The sequence below is a fragment of the Solanum tuberosum genome, unplaced genomic scaffold (genome assembly GCF_000226075.1).
Source record: "Solanum tuberosum cultivar DM 1-3 516 R44 unplaced genomic scaffold, SolTub_3.0 scf00159, whole genome shotgun sequence".
NCBI lineage: Eukaryota > Viridiplantae > Streptophyta > Magnoliopsida > Solanales > Solanaceae > Solanum > Solanum tuberosum.
The window spans coordinates 968,357-986,033 of NW_006239089.1; the positions used below are offsets into that span (position 1 = coordinate 968,357).

A 17,677-nucleotide genomic window follows, 5' to 3' on the forward strand; every position below is an offset into this window, starting at 1 on the left:
TTTGAGTAATAATCTCAAAACACAGAAAGAGTTATGTTTCTAAACATATGAGCTAGTTATATTGTGAGAGTAGTATTGAGCACCGATATGGGGATGCGAGTTTCCTATTAACTCAAGTCTTGATGAAAACCATGTAGCCATCATAGGTAGAAAAGGGTAATACTTTTTAGATGAATCCTTTTCGCATAGACTAGTGGATCCACTAAGTTAAGTTAGGTCCCTATACTGATGGCAAGGTATAGAATGGTCCTTGGCAGCGTGAGGTAAAAGTGTTGTATCATCACTATAGCTCTTAAAGTGATAGTTGTCAGTTAGAGAAACTCCCACATAAACTATATTTCTTTATTATATAAGTAAAATTGAGTTTGTTATTGCATTTTCTTTAACGAACTAAGTTGTTTTACTGTTTTTATAAAGTTTTCCATATATTGCATGTGTATTGTTGTTTTATATTGAGTTGAGTACCTGAGTCAAATATCATATCTTTGAGTTGAGTATCTAATCTCTGAGTTGAGTATCTTATCCTTGAATACTTATGAATTGAGTAAGTTGAGTAGTTTTGAGTATCCTTGAGTATACCTTGAGTTGAGTAAGTTTGAGAAGAGGTAAGTATGTTTCCTTTTTATCAAGTTTCAAGCTTATGTTTATGTTTTAGAATACCCCTTACATGCTCGTACATTCCACATACTGAGCCATTTGGCCTGCATCTTCTCATGATGCAGACACAGGTATTCAGGATCATCAACAGAAGATTCGTTGATACATCCAGGAGTTCGAGTTATCTATGGTGAGCCTCATTGTTTTCGGAGAATTTCATTTACTTTTCAGTTTAGTCAGGATGTCGTGGGTCTTGTCCCGACTTCCATTTTTATCAGTTAGAGGCTTCATAGATAGTCAGTATAGTTGAGAAGTCTGTATTATTCATTTATTTTATTAAATATTTTAAAGACTTAAGTTGCCTATTTTTTGGCGAGTTGAATATCTTATTTTTATTCAGAGTTTTATTTTGAGTTAAAGCTTTGTATTTGAGTTATTGATTTTATTCAGTTTTTAAGCTTTGTATGCTTGAATCAGTTTTTCGCTTGTAGTCAGCCAGGATGAGAGTTTGTTTGGGGACCAGCAATGGTTCTCGAGTGCCGGCCACGTCCAGGGTGTAGGCTCGGGTTGTGACACTGTTGATGACCCTGAATATAAATGTGTCTGCATCATGAAAGGATGCAGGCCAAATGGCTTAGTACGTGAAATGTACGAGCATGTAAGGGAAATTCTAAAGCATAAACACAAGCTTGAACTTAATAAAAATGAAACATACTTCCCTCTTCTCAACTCACTTACTCGACTCAACTCAAGAATATGATACTCAACTCAAGGGATAAGATATTCAACTCAGTGAAATAAGGCTCAACTCAACAATAATGTACTCGACTCGATGAAGCACAGTTCAACTCAAGATACTCAAGAATAAAGCAACAATAAAAGATGCAATATATGGAAAGCTGTAAAACTGTAGATAGCAACTCAATGTGTTGAAAAATACACTACTACAAAAATGAACTTTAGCGACAATTGGTTTGCGGCAATAAGCAAATTGCCGCTAATATATTCATGTGAGGCAAAATATTAACGGCTAATGTTTAATGCAATATGTACACTTTTAGAAGCAATTCTAAAAATAGTCACTAAAAGCCTTCTTCTTCTTCTTTTTCTGAAAATTAGAACTCCTGCTTTCCCTTTAATATTTTTTCCCGCGATTCTCTTATTTCTGGAAAAAAAGAACTCCTGGTCAATAAGGAAAACATTAGTAACAAAAAAACCCTCTATATGCTTCTAATAAGGAAAGTATTCCTAAAAAGATCTTCCACACACATTAGGATTCATCATCCTAAATCGATTAGAGCTGCAACGTCAAGCAACATATATTCATTCGTTAGCAGCAGAGACCTTCCAGCAACATATATTGAATCGAAGAACTACTTCCAGCAGCTATAATTCAATCGCAGTAACTACATCCAAGAACAACGAAACTTTCAGGTTGGTTCGTCGCTCTTCCACTCCTCTATTTCTATCATGTTTTATTACCCCTGTTGCTCTGTCGTTGAGAACTTAACCTATTTTCCATTATGTTCATTATATTTATGCATTAATTGGAAGAAAAACAAAAAATACACTTGATAAACTGATCAATATTTAGGTATTATCTGTGATTTCCAAGTTATTTGAGATTCCTAAAAGTATCATTTTTATGTTTGTGATCTCTGGCTGCTACTATTTTGAATGTAATTGATTATCGATTCCTCTGTTAATATATATTAAGGTTATATTAAGGCGTGTGGTTCCAGCATCTATAATTGAATCGCAGCAACTACGTCCAAGAACAAAGAAACTTTCAGGTTGGTTCGTCGCTCCCCTCCACTCCTCTGTTTCTATCGTGTTTTATTACCCATTGTCGTTGATAATTTAACCCTATAGTTTATTTTTCGTTATGTTCATTACATTTACACATTAACCGGAAGAAAAAACAGAAAATACACTTGAAGAACTAATCAATATTTAGGTATTACATGTGATTTCCAAGTGATTTGAGATTCATAAATGTATCGTTTTGTGTTTGTGATCTCTGGCTTACATTAAGGTGTCTGGCTATTACACAAAGGCGAAGGCGTGTGGTTGTTAATATATTAAGGCGAGTGGCTTTCAGATTATTCTAGCAAAATGAACATCCAAGGAGACTAATACAACACAGTAGAATAATCACAATAGAATCCATAAACAAGCCCTCCAAATTGAATAATGTTAGAAACCTCTATAAGTACTTTTTCCTATGTTTTTGAGTATGCCTTTAGTGTTTGGACGTGTGGCTTACTGAATTGTTGTTGATCAGTCGCAGACATAGTGTTCTTGTTCCCTTTTTCTTATCGCCTAGAATGGAATGCTTGGATTTTTTTTTTTTTGGTAAGTACAGATTTTGTTTGAATTGGCTTATTTTAAATTTTTACTTTTAAATCAGACATTAAATTAGGAAATTTTAGCTATGAATTTAAAAGCTAGTCATGGCTAATATCTAGTACTAACTACAAAAATTAAATTGACAATGTAAATTTTTCAACTTTTTTACTAATATCAATCCCCTCTCATATACATCCTATCCCCTCTCGAATACATCCCTCCCCTTCGAATACATCCCTTCCATTAAGTAATGTATCATTCGCAATCCATGAACTATGTATTTACATATTTTCAAATATATCCAAGATCCTATAAATTTAAATGATTTTTGTAATTTGAAAAAGAGTAGAGATATGATATAATTAGTTCTTAACACTATGAGATTTATGTAAATTTTACTTATTTAATTTGTCAAATTGTCATGTCACCGCTAGTACATTTCACTCTTTCTTATATTTTTAGTTGATTGTTAAAAAAATGTTAGAATGGCTCAAATTTAAAAGAATAGAAGTGTTCAATAGGTACAAGTCTGAATTTAAATGTCTAGATAAATTAAGGGGATAATTTTAAGAGAATTAATTAAGCCAAATACATGCTTTATACTAGAGTACTTATTTTCTTTAAATCATTATAATTTATAAATGAAATAATGTCACTAACCTAAAAGGTGGCGGTCGGTAGCTATTTTTTGTTTGTCAAAAATGCCCTTAGCAGCTGTATAAATTGGAGATAGACTAATCATTAATAGCAAGCAAAATAGAGATAGATTTATCCATAAAAACAAGAGCAACTTTCACGTAGGAAACATAAAATTCATATTTGTATGTTATAGCAAAGTTTGCATAATTTCGCTCCATAGCAAACATATAAATGTATAATTCGCTATACATATACAAAAAAACAGTTGTATAATTTGTTATACATATACAAAGAAGGCAGTTGTATAATTCGCTATACATATACAAAAGAAAGCAGTTGTATACAAAAGATCAATTGTATAATCTGTGTATGTATAAAACGAGAAAGAGAAAAAGGCAAAAGAAAACTGGGCAGGGAAATATTTGTATTGTATAATTATAAGTGTATAGGACGAAGATATATGTAATTGCATGTGTATATACAATTTTCTCTCGCTTTATATAAATAGAAGCGCAATTTATACATTTCGTTTCTGTTTGTATAAGCGAGAGAGGCGAGGGTGGCGAGCGAGATTTGGGAGAGTGGCAAGCGAGATCTGAGAGAGGGGAACAAAAATATATGTATATATACAATTTTCTCTCGCTTTATAAAACACAAACACATTTTATATATTTGTATTTGTATAAAAGCGAAAGAGGCGAGCAAGACTACTGCCAAACGAGAGTGGCGAGCGAGATTCCACCAGGGAGAGTGGCGAAAATAGCAATAATTTGCTATAGGGTACAATTAAATCAAAGTATATTTATAGCATTTAATTTGAATTAATAGTTTGCTATTATATACAATTTTCCCTAAAAACAATGGCTACTTTTTGTAAGGGCTCTAAGGTCGCCGGAATAAATTTTCTTATCTGCATCTTCTCCGGTAACAATATTATAATAGCAAATTAAGGGCAAAGGCAATACTTGTCTATTGAAGTTTTTTATTTTAATAAAAAATTGATAGACACTTTGTTTAGTGGTATAATTTTATTTTATTTTAAAAATAGAAACATAGTGATTGATTTTTTTGTATTAATTTTTGCATAATTTAGAAAGGTAATTTGTTCGATCCTTGCTAAATTTTAAATAAAATAGATCAAAATAAACTAAATTAACATAAGGGCTCATTAATTCACCCAACCTACCACCAACATGGGTTGTGGTACAGTGGTGAGACTGTTTCACCCTTAATCAGAGATCTTGGGTTCGAGCTCTGGATATGGAGAAATTTTTGTTGGGAGCGCTATCCCCAAATGGCCCTACGGTGGGCGATCCAGATTTAATCGAGGCTCCAATGTACGTACGCGTACATGTATGTTTATAGGATGAAAGGGTGTTTTTAGGTTCAGTTAGTTAAGTAGATGAATATTTTTAAGGCTATCAATAATTTGAGTATGAAATTAATAATTCACATCCAATTCAAAATGTTTACAATTTTTCTATCTAAAACATCAAAACTAAGAGTCATTGCTTAACAATACAAATAAATAAATATGTAGACATCTTAATTCAGATAGGTGTTGTTGTTAGGCGACCATTGCATATTGTGGTCCATAAATGCTTGAGTTTAAAAAGCTACCCCTTTCGTCATAATTTATATCGTAGTTGATTACACATAAAAAAAATTGAGTAATATTTTTTAAATTTATGGTGCAGAAATAATAAATTTAGATAATTATGTGATTATAAATTATCTCATTATAGATATATGAAAATTTTAAAATTTAATTATATTTAAATATAAAATATAAGTTTATAGTCAAATTAAAAGAAAAATAAGAGACAAAGGGTGTGTTCGGTACGGAAAAATTTATAAGTCAATCTAGATTATATATTTAACTCGAATAATTCCAACTTTTAGAAAGACTAAATTAATTGAATCAAAATAACTCACCCAAACTTCATGAAATGCAAGGAAACTCCTATTTCTCTTCTTCTCCTTCTCGTTGCTTATTAATTTGTGATTGGAATTATATATGTAATGTTCCATTGAATTTATATTGTTATCCTTAATGATTTGGTTTCATTTGGTTGAAAAAATTGTTGGATCTTATTGAGCTTAAGAAAAATTGTGGAAGATCAACGGTATCTATTTATTTTTGAAGGTTTACAAAGAATCTAATAATTGAAAATTTGTTGTGATTTATATGAGAAGGTTGTATATCAAATTTGGAGTAATTAGAAGTTGATTCGGACCGATTTTGAAACAAAAAATGTATTGGTTAAATTTTTACACAACAAATTATAACAATCCATCAAAATTTTATATTTCCTCGATTTTAATTTGTTTGACCTACTTTTTGTTTTAGTCTATTAAAAAATTACCCTTTCCAACAAATCCTTAATTAAAATTTTCCATGTGACATGTTTAAAACAACAAAGATTAAAGGGCATTTTAATACATTCGACATATTTTTTTAGATCAACAAATTCAAACATTTTCTTTTTATTTTTAAACTTTGTGTCAACGAAACGAAGGACCAAACAAATTCCAGCAACTTGTCAAGATTATGATCAAATTCCTGGCGATTTTTTAGAGTCTTCCTCTCCACCTTCTCATTATTTGGTTTCAATTGGTTGAAGAAATTGAAGAGCATCATTGTTTGATTTTAATGAGCTTTAAATGTTGAGGATCAAAGATAAAGTAAATCTATTTATTTTTGAAGATTTACGTTGAAGCATGATCATACTGGTGAAATTTTCACACAATAAATTATAATAATCTATCAAAAATTTATAACCAATTCTGACAAATTATCGAGATTAGATTATATGTGATCAAATTTCAAAGAATGATCCATATCATAGTTTTAGTTCAGATATCCACAAAATAATTTGCATTATATTTTGATGTTCCACTACAGTATCCAAACATCTCCCTGGTTAAAATTTTGTACGTGGATTGATTGAATTATACCACGTCGGTATTCTACCAGTTTTATATATTTATCGTGTGTGCAGTGGCGGAGGCAGGAATTCTATCGAGGGGGTTCAAATAAAACATAGGCGAAATCCTGAACCCCATAAACCATTGAGCTACTCCTTTGACATATGCTCAGGGGGTTCAATTTTAAATATATACACGTACACAAAAAATTAATCTTATATATATAGTGTAATTTTTTTTCGAGGGGGGTCGGATGACCCCCCTGGACACACTCTACATCCGCCACTGCGTGTGTGGATGTCTTAGTTCCGGTAGGTGGTGTGTTTTAGGTGATCATTCATGAAATTTTTGGTACAAAATTATTATATTAAATATTTATGTCATTATAAATTATCTCATTAAATATATATGAGAATTTAAAAGTTAAATTATATTTAAATATAAAATAATTTGTTTTTAGACAAATTAAAAAAGAAAAATAAGAGACAAAGGGTGTGTTTAGCTTAATTTTTGGCTTATCACTTGTAAGTTAAAAAATATAAACTAGAATCTATTTCAATTGATTTATTTTATGTGATATTAAGTGGTCCATGGAGCCATAATTACAATATTCCGAAAGAGACATTCCAATGTTTTTGTACGAGCTACTCTGAATAACTGTGTCCAAATTAGGCTGTAAATATTTATATATGAATTTTCTTAGCTAAAAAAATTAAATTCATATTTAATATGTGGTCCAAATTCATAAAATATCTTAGCTACAGAAATTAAAATAACAAAGCTAATTTCTCAACTTCTTTACTACAATAAAAGTTGAGAAAATAAAACTGGGAACTTTATATAGATTTGCAATGAAATATTTAATTTTTCATTTTTAGGTTGAGTTAAGAATTTACAAGAAAAAACAAGGAAAATAATAAAAACTGAATATACAGTTGTCTGTCGCGACTTTCACACAACTATAGTCTATGAGTCTATGACCTATTGGAAATTTTAGTCACGCAATAAAAGTTAGTGTAACAATAGTAATTAATTTTTAATCATAATAAATTATTTGAAAACAAAATCTTTTAGCTATACTATATATATATATATATATATATATGTTGAGAATCAAGAACATCATGATTATGGCCATGGTGATTTTACAGAAAAAGAAAAGAAGGAGATGAAAGGAAACAATGTTCAAAGTTCTCCTAGTTTCGGACAAAATCAACATAGGCATACAAAAGGTCCAAAGGACGCGTGGCAACATCAGGGGCAAAGATCTCTTATTGAATCAAATTAATCAGAGCCATCCAGCTGTATGGTACAACTGTACAATTCTAGATATTTCTCAACCATAGCACACGTATGGCACATGACAACCATTTGGAGTTTGTTAGAAGAAGACCAATGATGAAATGACAAGTGTAAATACATATTGCATTAATTTCATAGTTCACACAATTTAGGATAGAATAGAATTTGTATATATACTAGAAGGATGTACAGTGATTTTTTCATGAAGAAATACACAAAAAATTTCTCCACATCGCTTATGTTTTCTAACATGGTATAGAGCATTAAGATCCACAATTTTTTGCTCTTATACAAATTTCTGTGTTCATCCCCCCTTTTTAAATAATGGATACAGAATGGGTCATTCCTACTGCTATAGCTCCTATTTGCTGTAGGTCAAACAGCAATAGGGAGTATTTTTTATTTTAGTAATCCTCTTTTCTTCATGCTTCAGATGTACCAGGTATGAATCTTGTTAATAGCACCTTCGATGTGAGGGGTTACCAGGGATGGAGGAGATCTGCCCTAATTGCTTTGTCAGCTAAGAACAAACTGAGTTTTATTGAAGGTAGTTGTGTAGAGCCTTTGAACACAACACCCACTTTTTCTTCTTGGTATAGATGCAATGCCATGGTAACTTCTTGGCTACTTAACTCGTTATCCATGGATATAGCTCACTCTGTCATCTACTCCAGGACTGCCAAGGACCTCTGGACAGATGTAGAACAGAGATTTGGCTAGTCGAATGGTGCTAAATTATACCACATGCAAAAAGAAATGACTGGGTTAGTGCAAGGATCCAATGATATAGCAGGGTATTTCACTAAATTAAAAAGGCTGTGGGATGAGTTGGATTCTCTCAACTCTCATGTTGGTTGTACATGTCCTTGTGTGTGTACAGGGAAGCAAAAGATGACTAAATTTGTTGAAGATTAGCGGCTAATTCAATTTCTTATGGGGTTGAATGATCTTTATGCTCAAGCAAGGGGTAATATTCTCATGTTGAATCCTTTGCCAGGAATCAACCATGCTTACTCTCTCTTGCTTCAGGATGACAATCAGAGAGAAGTTTATATTAATCCACAATTTTCCCCTAACAACTCTTCATTTATGGCTAAGAATTTCAACTCCCAAATGAAACTTGGAAACCAAATGCAGAAGCCTGGTCACCCAGGTCAGTCTTCACAAAGGTCTGGAGGATGATTTCAACATTCTGGTGGGCAATCTCAGGGACAAAGGCCTTCAGCAAATCCTCAAAGGAATTTTACACCTTAGAATCCAAGAAAAGTAAGAAGGAAGAAATACAATCCTAATGTGAGTTGTACTCATTGTCTAAAGACTGGGCATGTAGAAGATGACTGTTATAGATTGATGGGGTACCAAGAAGATTTTCAGTTCACTAAAGGATTTCAAACACCTATCAATGGGAATAGAGAACTTATTAAGGATAGTTATGGGCATTCACCTATTGGATATGAAGATTCTGATGAGCATTTCCTGCAATCCCTGAGTAAGAGTCAAATTTCACATATGAAACAGATTTTCAAACAAGGACAGACCACTTCTAGAGCTGGTACTAGCTCAGAGATTAATGCAAATGTTGTGGCTGGTACTATTACTTAATATTCTACTTCTTGTTTCTCTGTTTTTAACTCTTAGACTTGGATCATAGACTCAGGGGCTTCTGAAGACATATGTTATGAACCTACTTCCTTTCTCAATCTTGTCCCTCATCCAGCACCTGTCACTATAAATTTACCTAATTCTTACAGGATTAAGGTCACACACACTGGCAACATAGCCATTTTTCCTACTCTTGTTCTACAAAATGTTCTTTTTGTTCCTTCTTTCAGATATAGTTTGTTGTCTGTTCATAGGTTCTGTAGTCAATTTGGTTGTTTTCTCTTATTTAATCCTGAAAAGTGTGTCATGCAGGACCGTTCAATGAAGATGAAACAAGATTTTGGTGAAGCTAAAGAGGATTTTTATCTTTTAGAATCTGTCATTTCTAGTACTAGTATTCAATCTCTATGTAATGTAGTTTCTTTACTAGAAGGAAGTGATTCCAAAAATGTCCATCTTTGTTTTTCTTTTTCTGCTAGTGTTGTTTCTGATGTAGCTCTTTGGCATGCCAGACTAGGCGATTTGCCTTATTCAGCTATAAAAAATTTCAGTTTCATTTCTTTTCCTTCTAATTATTCTTGTGTGTGTGACATATGTCCCCTTGCTAGACAAACCAGATTACCCTTTTCCATTAGTCATGTTTCTTCTAAAAGGGTGTTTGAACTGGTTCATATGGACACTTGGGGACCTTTCAAAGTTCTTACTTACCATGGATATAAGTATTTTCTTACTTTTGTTGATGATTTTAGTAGGGGTACTTGGACATACTTATTAACTACTAAGATTAATGCTTTCTCCGTTTTGAAACATTTTTTATCCATGGTTGAGAGACAATTTGACCTTAAGGTGAAAAAGCTTCGATCCGATAACGCTCTAGAATTGGGGAAAGGGGTACATGAAGCAAAATTTTTGAGGTCAAAAGGGATCATTCATCAAACATCTTGTGTTGCTACACTTCAACAAAATGGGGTTGTTGAGAGGAAACATAGACATTTATTAGAAATTGCAAAGTCTTTACTTTTTCAATTCAAACTTCCTAAATGCTACTGGGGGGGGGGGATTGTTTATTGACTGCTACTTTTCTTATTAATCAAATTCCTTCCAGAGTACTTCATGGGAAAACCCCTTATGAGATTCTTTTTCAGAAATGTCCTGATTATAAGTTTTTGCAAGCTTTTGGTTGTCTATGTTATGCCTCTACTTTGCGCAGTAATCGAAACAAGTTTGATCCCAGGGCTATTGCTTGTGTATTTTTGGGCTACCCACAGGGCCAAAAAGGATACTAACTTCCTGACATATCATTTAAAATGATCTTTATATCTAGAGATGTTCAATTTTGTGAGCACATTTGCCCTTTCTCAAATCTTCAATCAGATTCTGAGCCAATTTTTCCTATTTCTTCCTTCACTCCTGACTCCTCTATTGACTCTGCAACCCTCCATATTCCTTCATCCTCCTCTAGCACATCTCCTCAATCATATGCTTCATTTTCCCCTTCTTTTCTCCTTGTATCTCCACCCCCTTCCACACCTATTATCCGAAAATCTAACAGGGAAAGTAAGAGGCTTGCATATCTAAATGATTTTGTCTATAATCATGTGTTTCTCACTAACATTTCAGACACTTGTTTAGCACAACCTGTGCACTCATCTACTTTTTCTTTTGGAGCTTTATCCTTACAGAATCAATATCTCCTTGGTTCTATTAGTGCTTACTCAGAACCTACTAGTTTCAAACAAGCTAGTTTGGATCCTAATTGGCAGTTTGCAATGCAAAAAGAGATTATAGCTTTGGAAGAAAACAATACATGAAAGGTCATGTTGTTACCTACTGGCAAGAAGGCTTTACCTTGCAAATGGGTATACAAAATTAAATAACATTCTGATGGATTAATTGAAAGATATAAGGCACGACATGTGAAAAGAGATGACATACAAAGGAAAGGCATAGACTACACTGAGACTTTTTCCCCAGTTGTCAAAATGACAACCATTAGGTGTCTCATTGCCATTGCAGTCAAGAAAGGTTGGTCTATTTCACAATTTGATGTTAATAATGCTTTTCTTCATGGCGACCTTCAAGAGGAAGTCTACATGAAGTTTCCTTCAGGAATGGCATCACCCAGTCCCAATCATGTTTGCCAGCTTCAAAAGTCACTATATGGGCTCAAACAAGCTTCAAGGCAATGGCATGTCAAGCTTGCAGGAGCCCTGACTTTTAAAGGATATACAATATCTCTTAATGACTATTCTTTGTTTTTCAACAAAACAGGGGATCTGATTTCAATTATTGTTGTCTACGTTAATGATATTTTGATTACCGGGGATGATCCTATTGAAACTGCCACTATGAAGGATTTTCTCAACTCTAAATTCCAAATCAAGGACTTAGGGGAGCTTCATTATTTTCTTGGCATGGAAATTTTAAGAGGAGAACATGGTTGTATTATTGGTTAGCGAAAATTCACACTAGATTTGTTACAAGAATTTGATTGCACATCTCTACCTACAGTCTCCTCTCCACTTGACCCTTGTTCTAAGCTCACTAGTTCATCATGTCCTTTACTTGCAGATCCTTCCATTTACAGGAGATTAGTGGATAAATTGAACTATCTCACACATACACGGCCAGACCTTTCATTCTTAGTCATCACTCTTAGTCAATTTATGCAACAGCCGTGTCAGGGCCATTTTGATACTGCACTTCGAGTGTTGAGATATCTACGACTCAATCCAGACCAAGGTCAGTTCTTCAATCCTACATCATCATTTTTCCTGATTGCTTTATGTGATGCTGACTGGGCATCTTGTCGAGATAGTCGGAGATCTATTAGTGGTTTCTTTATTAGCCTTGGTGGCTCACCAGTTTCTTGGAAGTCCAAGAAACAAGCCTTTATTTCACTATCTTCCGCTGAATTAGAATACAGGTCTATGAGGAGAGTTATTGCGGTACTTACCTGGTTAACCTGACTTCTTGTAGATCTATCCATTTATCCATCATTGCATGTGCCTCTTCACTCTGACAGCCAAGCTGCTATTTATATTGCAAAAAATTCGATGTTTCACGAACGAACCAAGCATGTTGAGGTTGATTGCCACTTCGTGAGACAACAATTCCTTTCCGGGTTGATCTCTCTATCTTTTGTTCCATCCTCTGCTCAGTTGGCTAATCTGTTCACAAAGGCTCTCTCTGGTCCTTCACACTTCTCGATTCTTTCCAAGTTGGGTGTCGTTTCTTTCCCTTCACCTTGAAGGGGTGTCGATAATCAAGAACATCATGATTATGGCCATGGTGAGTTTACAGAAAAAGTAAAAATAAGGAGATGATGAAAGGAAACAATGTTCAAAGTTCTCCTAGTTTCGGACAAAAACAACATAGGCATACAAAAAGGTCTAAAGGACGCGTGGCAACATCAGGGGCAAAGATCTCTTATTGAATCAAATTAATCAGAGCCATCCAGCTGTATGGTACAAATGTATAATTCTAGATATTTCTCAACCATAGCACATGTATGGCACATGACAGCCGTTTGGAGTTTGTTAGAAGAAGACCAATAATGAAATGACAAGTGTAAATACATATTGCATTAATTTCATAGTTCACACAATTTAGGATAGAATAGAATTTGTATATATACTAGAAGGCTGCACAGTGATTTTTTTCATGAAGAAATACACAGAAAATTTCTCCACATTGCTTATGTTTTCTAACAATATATATATATATTTTAATTCATTGTTAAAATAGAAAGTCTTTATACTACTTATAATTAGATCTAGTTAATAAATCATGTCACTAACCTAACCTAAAAGGTAGGCATTTTTTGTTTCTCAAAAATGTTGTTACATACATGTGGTGGTCTATAAATTGGAGATAGAGTAAGCAAAATATACACACAACACACTCAAATTAAAGATGAAGTTGATTAATATTTTGAGTTTCCTCTTACTCTCTTTGTTTCCCTTTGTTGCCTTTTGTCGATCTTTCACTTCCAACAATCCCATTGTCCTCCCCACAACTACTCATAATAATAATAATATTAATGATGATGATGATGATGATGTAGCTCCTCAAGTGTTGGACATGGACCGCCTACCACACTACGTACATTGGTGAAAAGTACATTATTCATAATCCTCTCATTGGAGGCGGATCCGTATACTTGGCCAATATTGGACACCTTGAATGCCCTAACACCATGTTGCAGCACGTACCGATTCCCGGTTTGATAGGAAAAGGCACCCCCGTGAAATTCGTTCTTATGGTTGATAATGATGATGATGTGGTGCGTGAAACGGATGACATTGATATCATGTTCTCAACACTTGATATATCTATCTAGTCCGTGTTTTAACGAAACTAGCTATTTGGAAAGTTAGTGATGATAAAGATCAGTTCGTGGTGACTGGTGGTACCATAGGAAATGAAAGCAATTACTTGTTCAAGATTATGAAACATGAGGTACAAGAATTGGAAAATGTATACAAGTTAATGTATTGTCCGGATCCCCCTCAACTTATAATGTGTAAACATGTCAGCTTGACTTTTCATAATGGATTACATCGTCTGGTGGCTGACGGTAAAAACCCTCTTCCCGTTGTCTTCCTTAAGGAATAAATTAATGTGGATCGTTCAATCGCGTTTCCACGCTCCATGTAATTTTAATTAATGTATGCTTATGAGTTATGAATAAAACAAGCTACTATCTTCGAATACGTCCTTTAATTATCATATGCAATACATTTAATTTGTGTTTGTGTCACGCGGCAGGACTGGCACTAGATAACCATTGCTGACCCCAAGCGAATCCTTGGCCTGACTTACTTACTCAGTTTAACTTAACAGAGATAAACCCATATAACTTAAGAATGTTAATAAGAAAGCATTCAACTAGCCAATAAGGCAAACTCAAGTTTTTAAACAATATCTGAAATGAATAAGACTAAAGAACTATAACTATCCGTCTATGAAGCCTCTAAACAATGATTTTGAAATATGAGACGTCGGAGGAACAAGAATTGGAAAATGCATACAAGTTAATGTATTGTACGGATTCCCCTCAACTTAATTGTGTGAGCTTGACTTTTGATTACGGATTATATCCTCTCGTGGCTTCCGGTGAAAACCCTAGCTCTTCCCATTGTCTTCGTTAAGGAATAAATTAAAGTGGATGCGTCTCCAGGCTCTAGGTAATTTTAATTAATGCATGCTTATGAGTTATGAATAAAACAAGCTAGCTAGCTAGCTATGTTCGAATATGCATCTCCTTTAATTATCATGCATATCCTATATATACATTTAATTTGTGTTTCTATGTGTGAATTGTGATCCATACATATTTTCATGCTTAACCATATAATAAAGGGTGGGTGTCAGATATGGGGACGGATTGAATTATAATGATATGATAAATGAATAAGTTTATGATTCAATCTAAATATTACTTGGACGGAAGGAAATGAATTGGGTTTAAGATAGCTAAATTATGGGCCATGAAACGAGCTGTCCATCCAACTCTTACTAAGTCTAAATGTTTTTTTTTCTCACTCGATGTTCGAAATTCACCTCCGACTAAATTTGGATTGCGCTCTGCAGGGCCTATTCGAATGTGACGCTCTCAACAAAATTTTCTCTATACTCAAAGCTCGAATCCAAGACCTATGATTAAGGGTGAAACACTCCTACCAGTGCACCACAACCCTGGTAAGTCTAAATGTTACTTGGGCGGAAGACCGAAGACTGTCATAGCTATGAATGTTGTGTATGCCATTAATTATGAGTCAGAGAAGCACCCTAGCCAAAGACCCTATTTTTTAAAAATATAAATGCTTTTTAAATTTGTGTAAAACAAGTTTGAAACATATTATTATTCTCCCTGTCCAATAATAGTTGTCCACTACTGACATTGTACACTTCTTAAGAAACTATAAATAGTAGGATGATTTTACTATATCACCCTTTGAATATAATAAATATAGTGTCTTAAAAAATGTAATAGAGAAAATTACTATAATTAAAGATAAGGGTAAATTAGTAACTAAGTGTAAAATTATCCATTGATTTCATAGAGTGAACAAGTATTGTTTGACATTCCAAAATAGTATAATGGATAACTATTGTTGGACGGACACTACATGAAAAATGATCTTTAGTGGCAACTAACGGCAATAGCTCAATTGCCGCTAAATATGTATTTTTAGCGACAATTAGCACTCTTTGTATATGTCCCTAAAGTCTTTAGCGACATTGGATCTAATGACACTTAACTAATGCCGGTAAATACTTTAGCACTCTTTATTAATGTGATCTATTCATTTCCACTAAAAGTTGTTTTTATAGTAGTTATGTTAACATTTTCTTGATTTCTTCTATTTTTATAGGGTTAAGAGAATAAAATAACTATCATTTTTCTATAAATAAAAAAACTAGCACATCATTTATTCTTAGTAAAAAATTAATCCCTCCAAAATTAAGAGAAGGGGTGTACAAGACCGGGTTGGTTCGGGTTTTTCAAATATCAAACCAAACCATTTTTGTAAAATTTTTAAATTTTTAAACCAAACCAAACTAATAAAATTCAGATTTTTTTGGGTTTTTTAACCTCGGGTTCGTTCGGGTTTTCCAAATATCAAACCAAATCATTGTGTCAAATTTTTAAATTTATAAATCAAACCAAACTAATAAACCTTGAATTTTTTTCAGATTTTTGGATTTTTTTCGGTAAAGTTTGCATACAAACATATAATTAACTTGTGCTCCAAATATTTCTTTATTTAGTACAACCAAAATACAATTATCTAAGGTATTTCTTAAGAAAATAACACAAATATGAGATGCGAATATTCAATAAAAATAATAATGAAATCATCATATAAAATAAATATTGCAAAGTCATAATGAAAATGATCATAATTTAAAAGTACTAAATCATGCTAAAATTAGTTTAATAAGTAATAGTTACATTACTGAATATTTAAGTAAAATTAAAATTAGATTATGTAATTTAATTGTCTAAACCAATGTAAAACTAAAGAACAAATATTCAATATTATTGTCATTCTAGTGTTGAATTGATTATTTTTTGCATTAGTATTAATTTGATTTTGATTTAAGTTTTATTATAATTATTAACATCTATCAACTATAATCTCTATTGGACCATTCCAAATTCTAAGTTTTAAATTTGAAATAATATATTAAAAGATAAAAACTATGAAATAGTATAAGAAATATTTTAAAATTATATCAAAATAAATATTTTTATGTATAAAATAAAATTTTAAAATTGCATATATAATGTCGGGTTGGTTTTTTTTAGTTAAAATCAAACCAACCCAAATATAATCGGGTTGTTTTTTTCCAATACCAAACCAACTCAAACCAAACCACTAGTCGGGTTTTTTTTCCGGTTTGACTCAATTTGCGGTTTGATTCAGTTTTTGGTTCGATTTTGTACACCTCTAATTAAGAACCTAAGGCATATGCCTTAATTATTTTAAAGTAAGAGTCAGCCCAGTCGTGAGTCAATCTAGATCGACTACCTATTTAGCTCGAATTAGTGCAACTCTCTTACATCACTACCAAAAAATGAGTTCTAGCTACGGTTTATTAGCCACAGTTCTAAAAACCGTGGCAAAATTAATAGGAAGTGTTAATGTTTCCTACGAATAAGAGAACGATGCTAAAATAACGTGGGCAAATTAGGCAGGTAATATAATTTCATTCCCTCACTTTTTATTTCATTTGCCCCTATTTCTTTTCAACCAAAATCAGCCAAAACTTTTTTTCATCGAGAATCACCCAAATCTACTTCACCCAAAATCCTACTTCATCCAAAATCACACAAATCTGTTTTACCCAAAAAAATTCTTCACCCAAAATTAGCTTCATCCAAAATCACACTAATTTGCTTCACTCCAAATTTTTTTGAATGGTTCGAACAATAGCAGAATATTGTAGCCTTGCTTCGAATAGTAGCGGAAATGGTAAATTCACTTTTTTCATGTAACAAATCTTTGCTATCCAGGAGTTTCAAGTCAATAGTTTGTTCAATATTCAATGGTTTCTTTGAGGTTTTTTTAGTACAAAAATTTGAAAAATCTCGAGTAAAGAAACTGTTTGGTAACCCAAATTCCCCCTTTCACCCCAACCCATGCATGAATACAAAAGAAAATTAATGTTTTGTAATCTCTAAAATTTCTATAACTTTTGATGTTTTATTGTTCAAATTTCTGCATGTTTTTTTTTTTTGAATATTTTT

General features: G+C 32.9%; 1 protein-coding gene across 1 annotated transcript; it reads left to right on the forward strand.

The window, feature by feature from the left end:
- Positions 1-11,399: 11,399 nt before the first annotated feature.
- LOC107061745 (uncharacterized mitochondrial protein AtMg00810-like) lies at positions 11,400-12,668 on the forward strand. Its single transcript, XM_015311528.1, has 3 exons — positions 11,400-11,868; positions 11,989-12,343; positions 12,443-12,668. Exons 1-3 carry the CDS (start codon positions 11,400-11,402, stop codon positions 12,666-12,668), a joined length of 1,050 nt encoding a protein of 349 aa, XP_015167014.1.
- The last annotated feature ends 5,009 nt before the right edge of the window (positions 12,669-17,677 follow it).

Coding starts and splice junctions, on each gene's coding strand:
- LOC107061745 (XM_015311528.1), top strand. CDS start 11,400: ATGACAACCATTAGGTGTCTCATTGCCATTGCAGTCAAGAAAGGTTGG. Junction 11,869..11,988: donor AGAACATGGTTGTATTATTG/GTTAGCGAAAAT, acceptor CTTTACTTGCAG/ATCCTTCCATTTACAGGAGA. Junction 12,344..12,442: donor TCCGCTGAATTAGAATACAG/GTCTATGAGGAG, acceptor TCACTCTGACAG/CCAAGCTGCTATTTATATTG.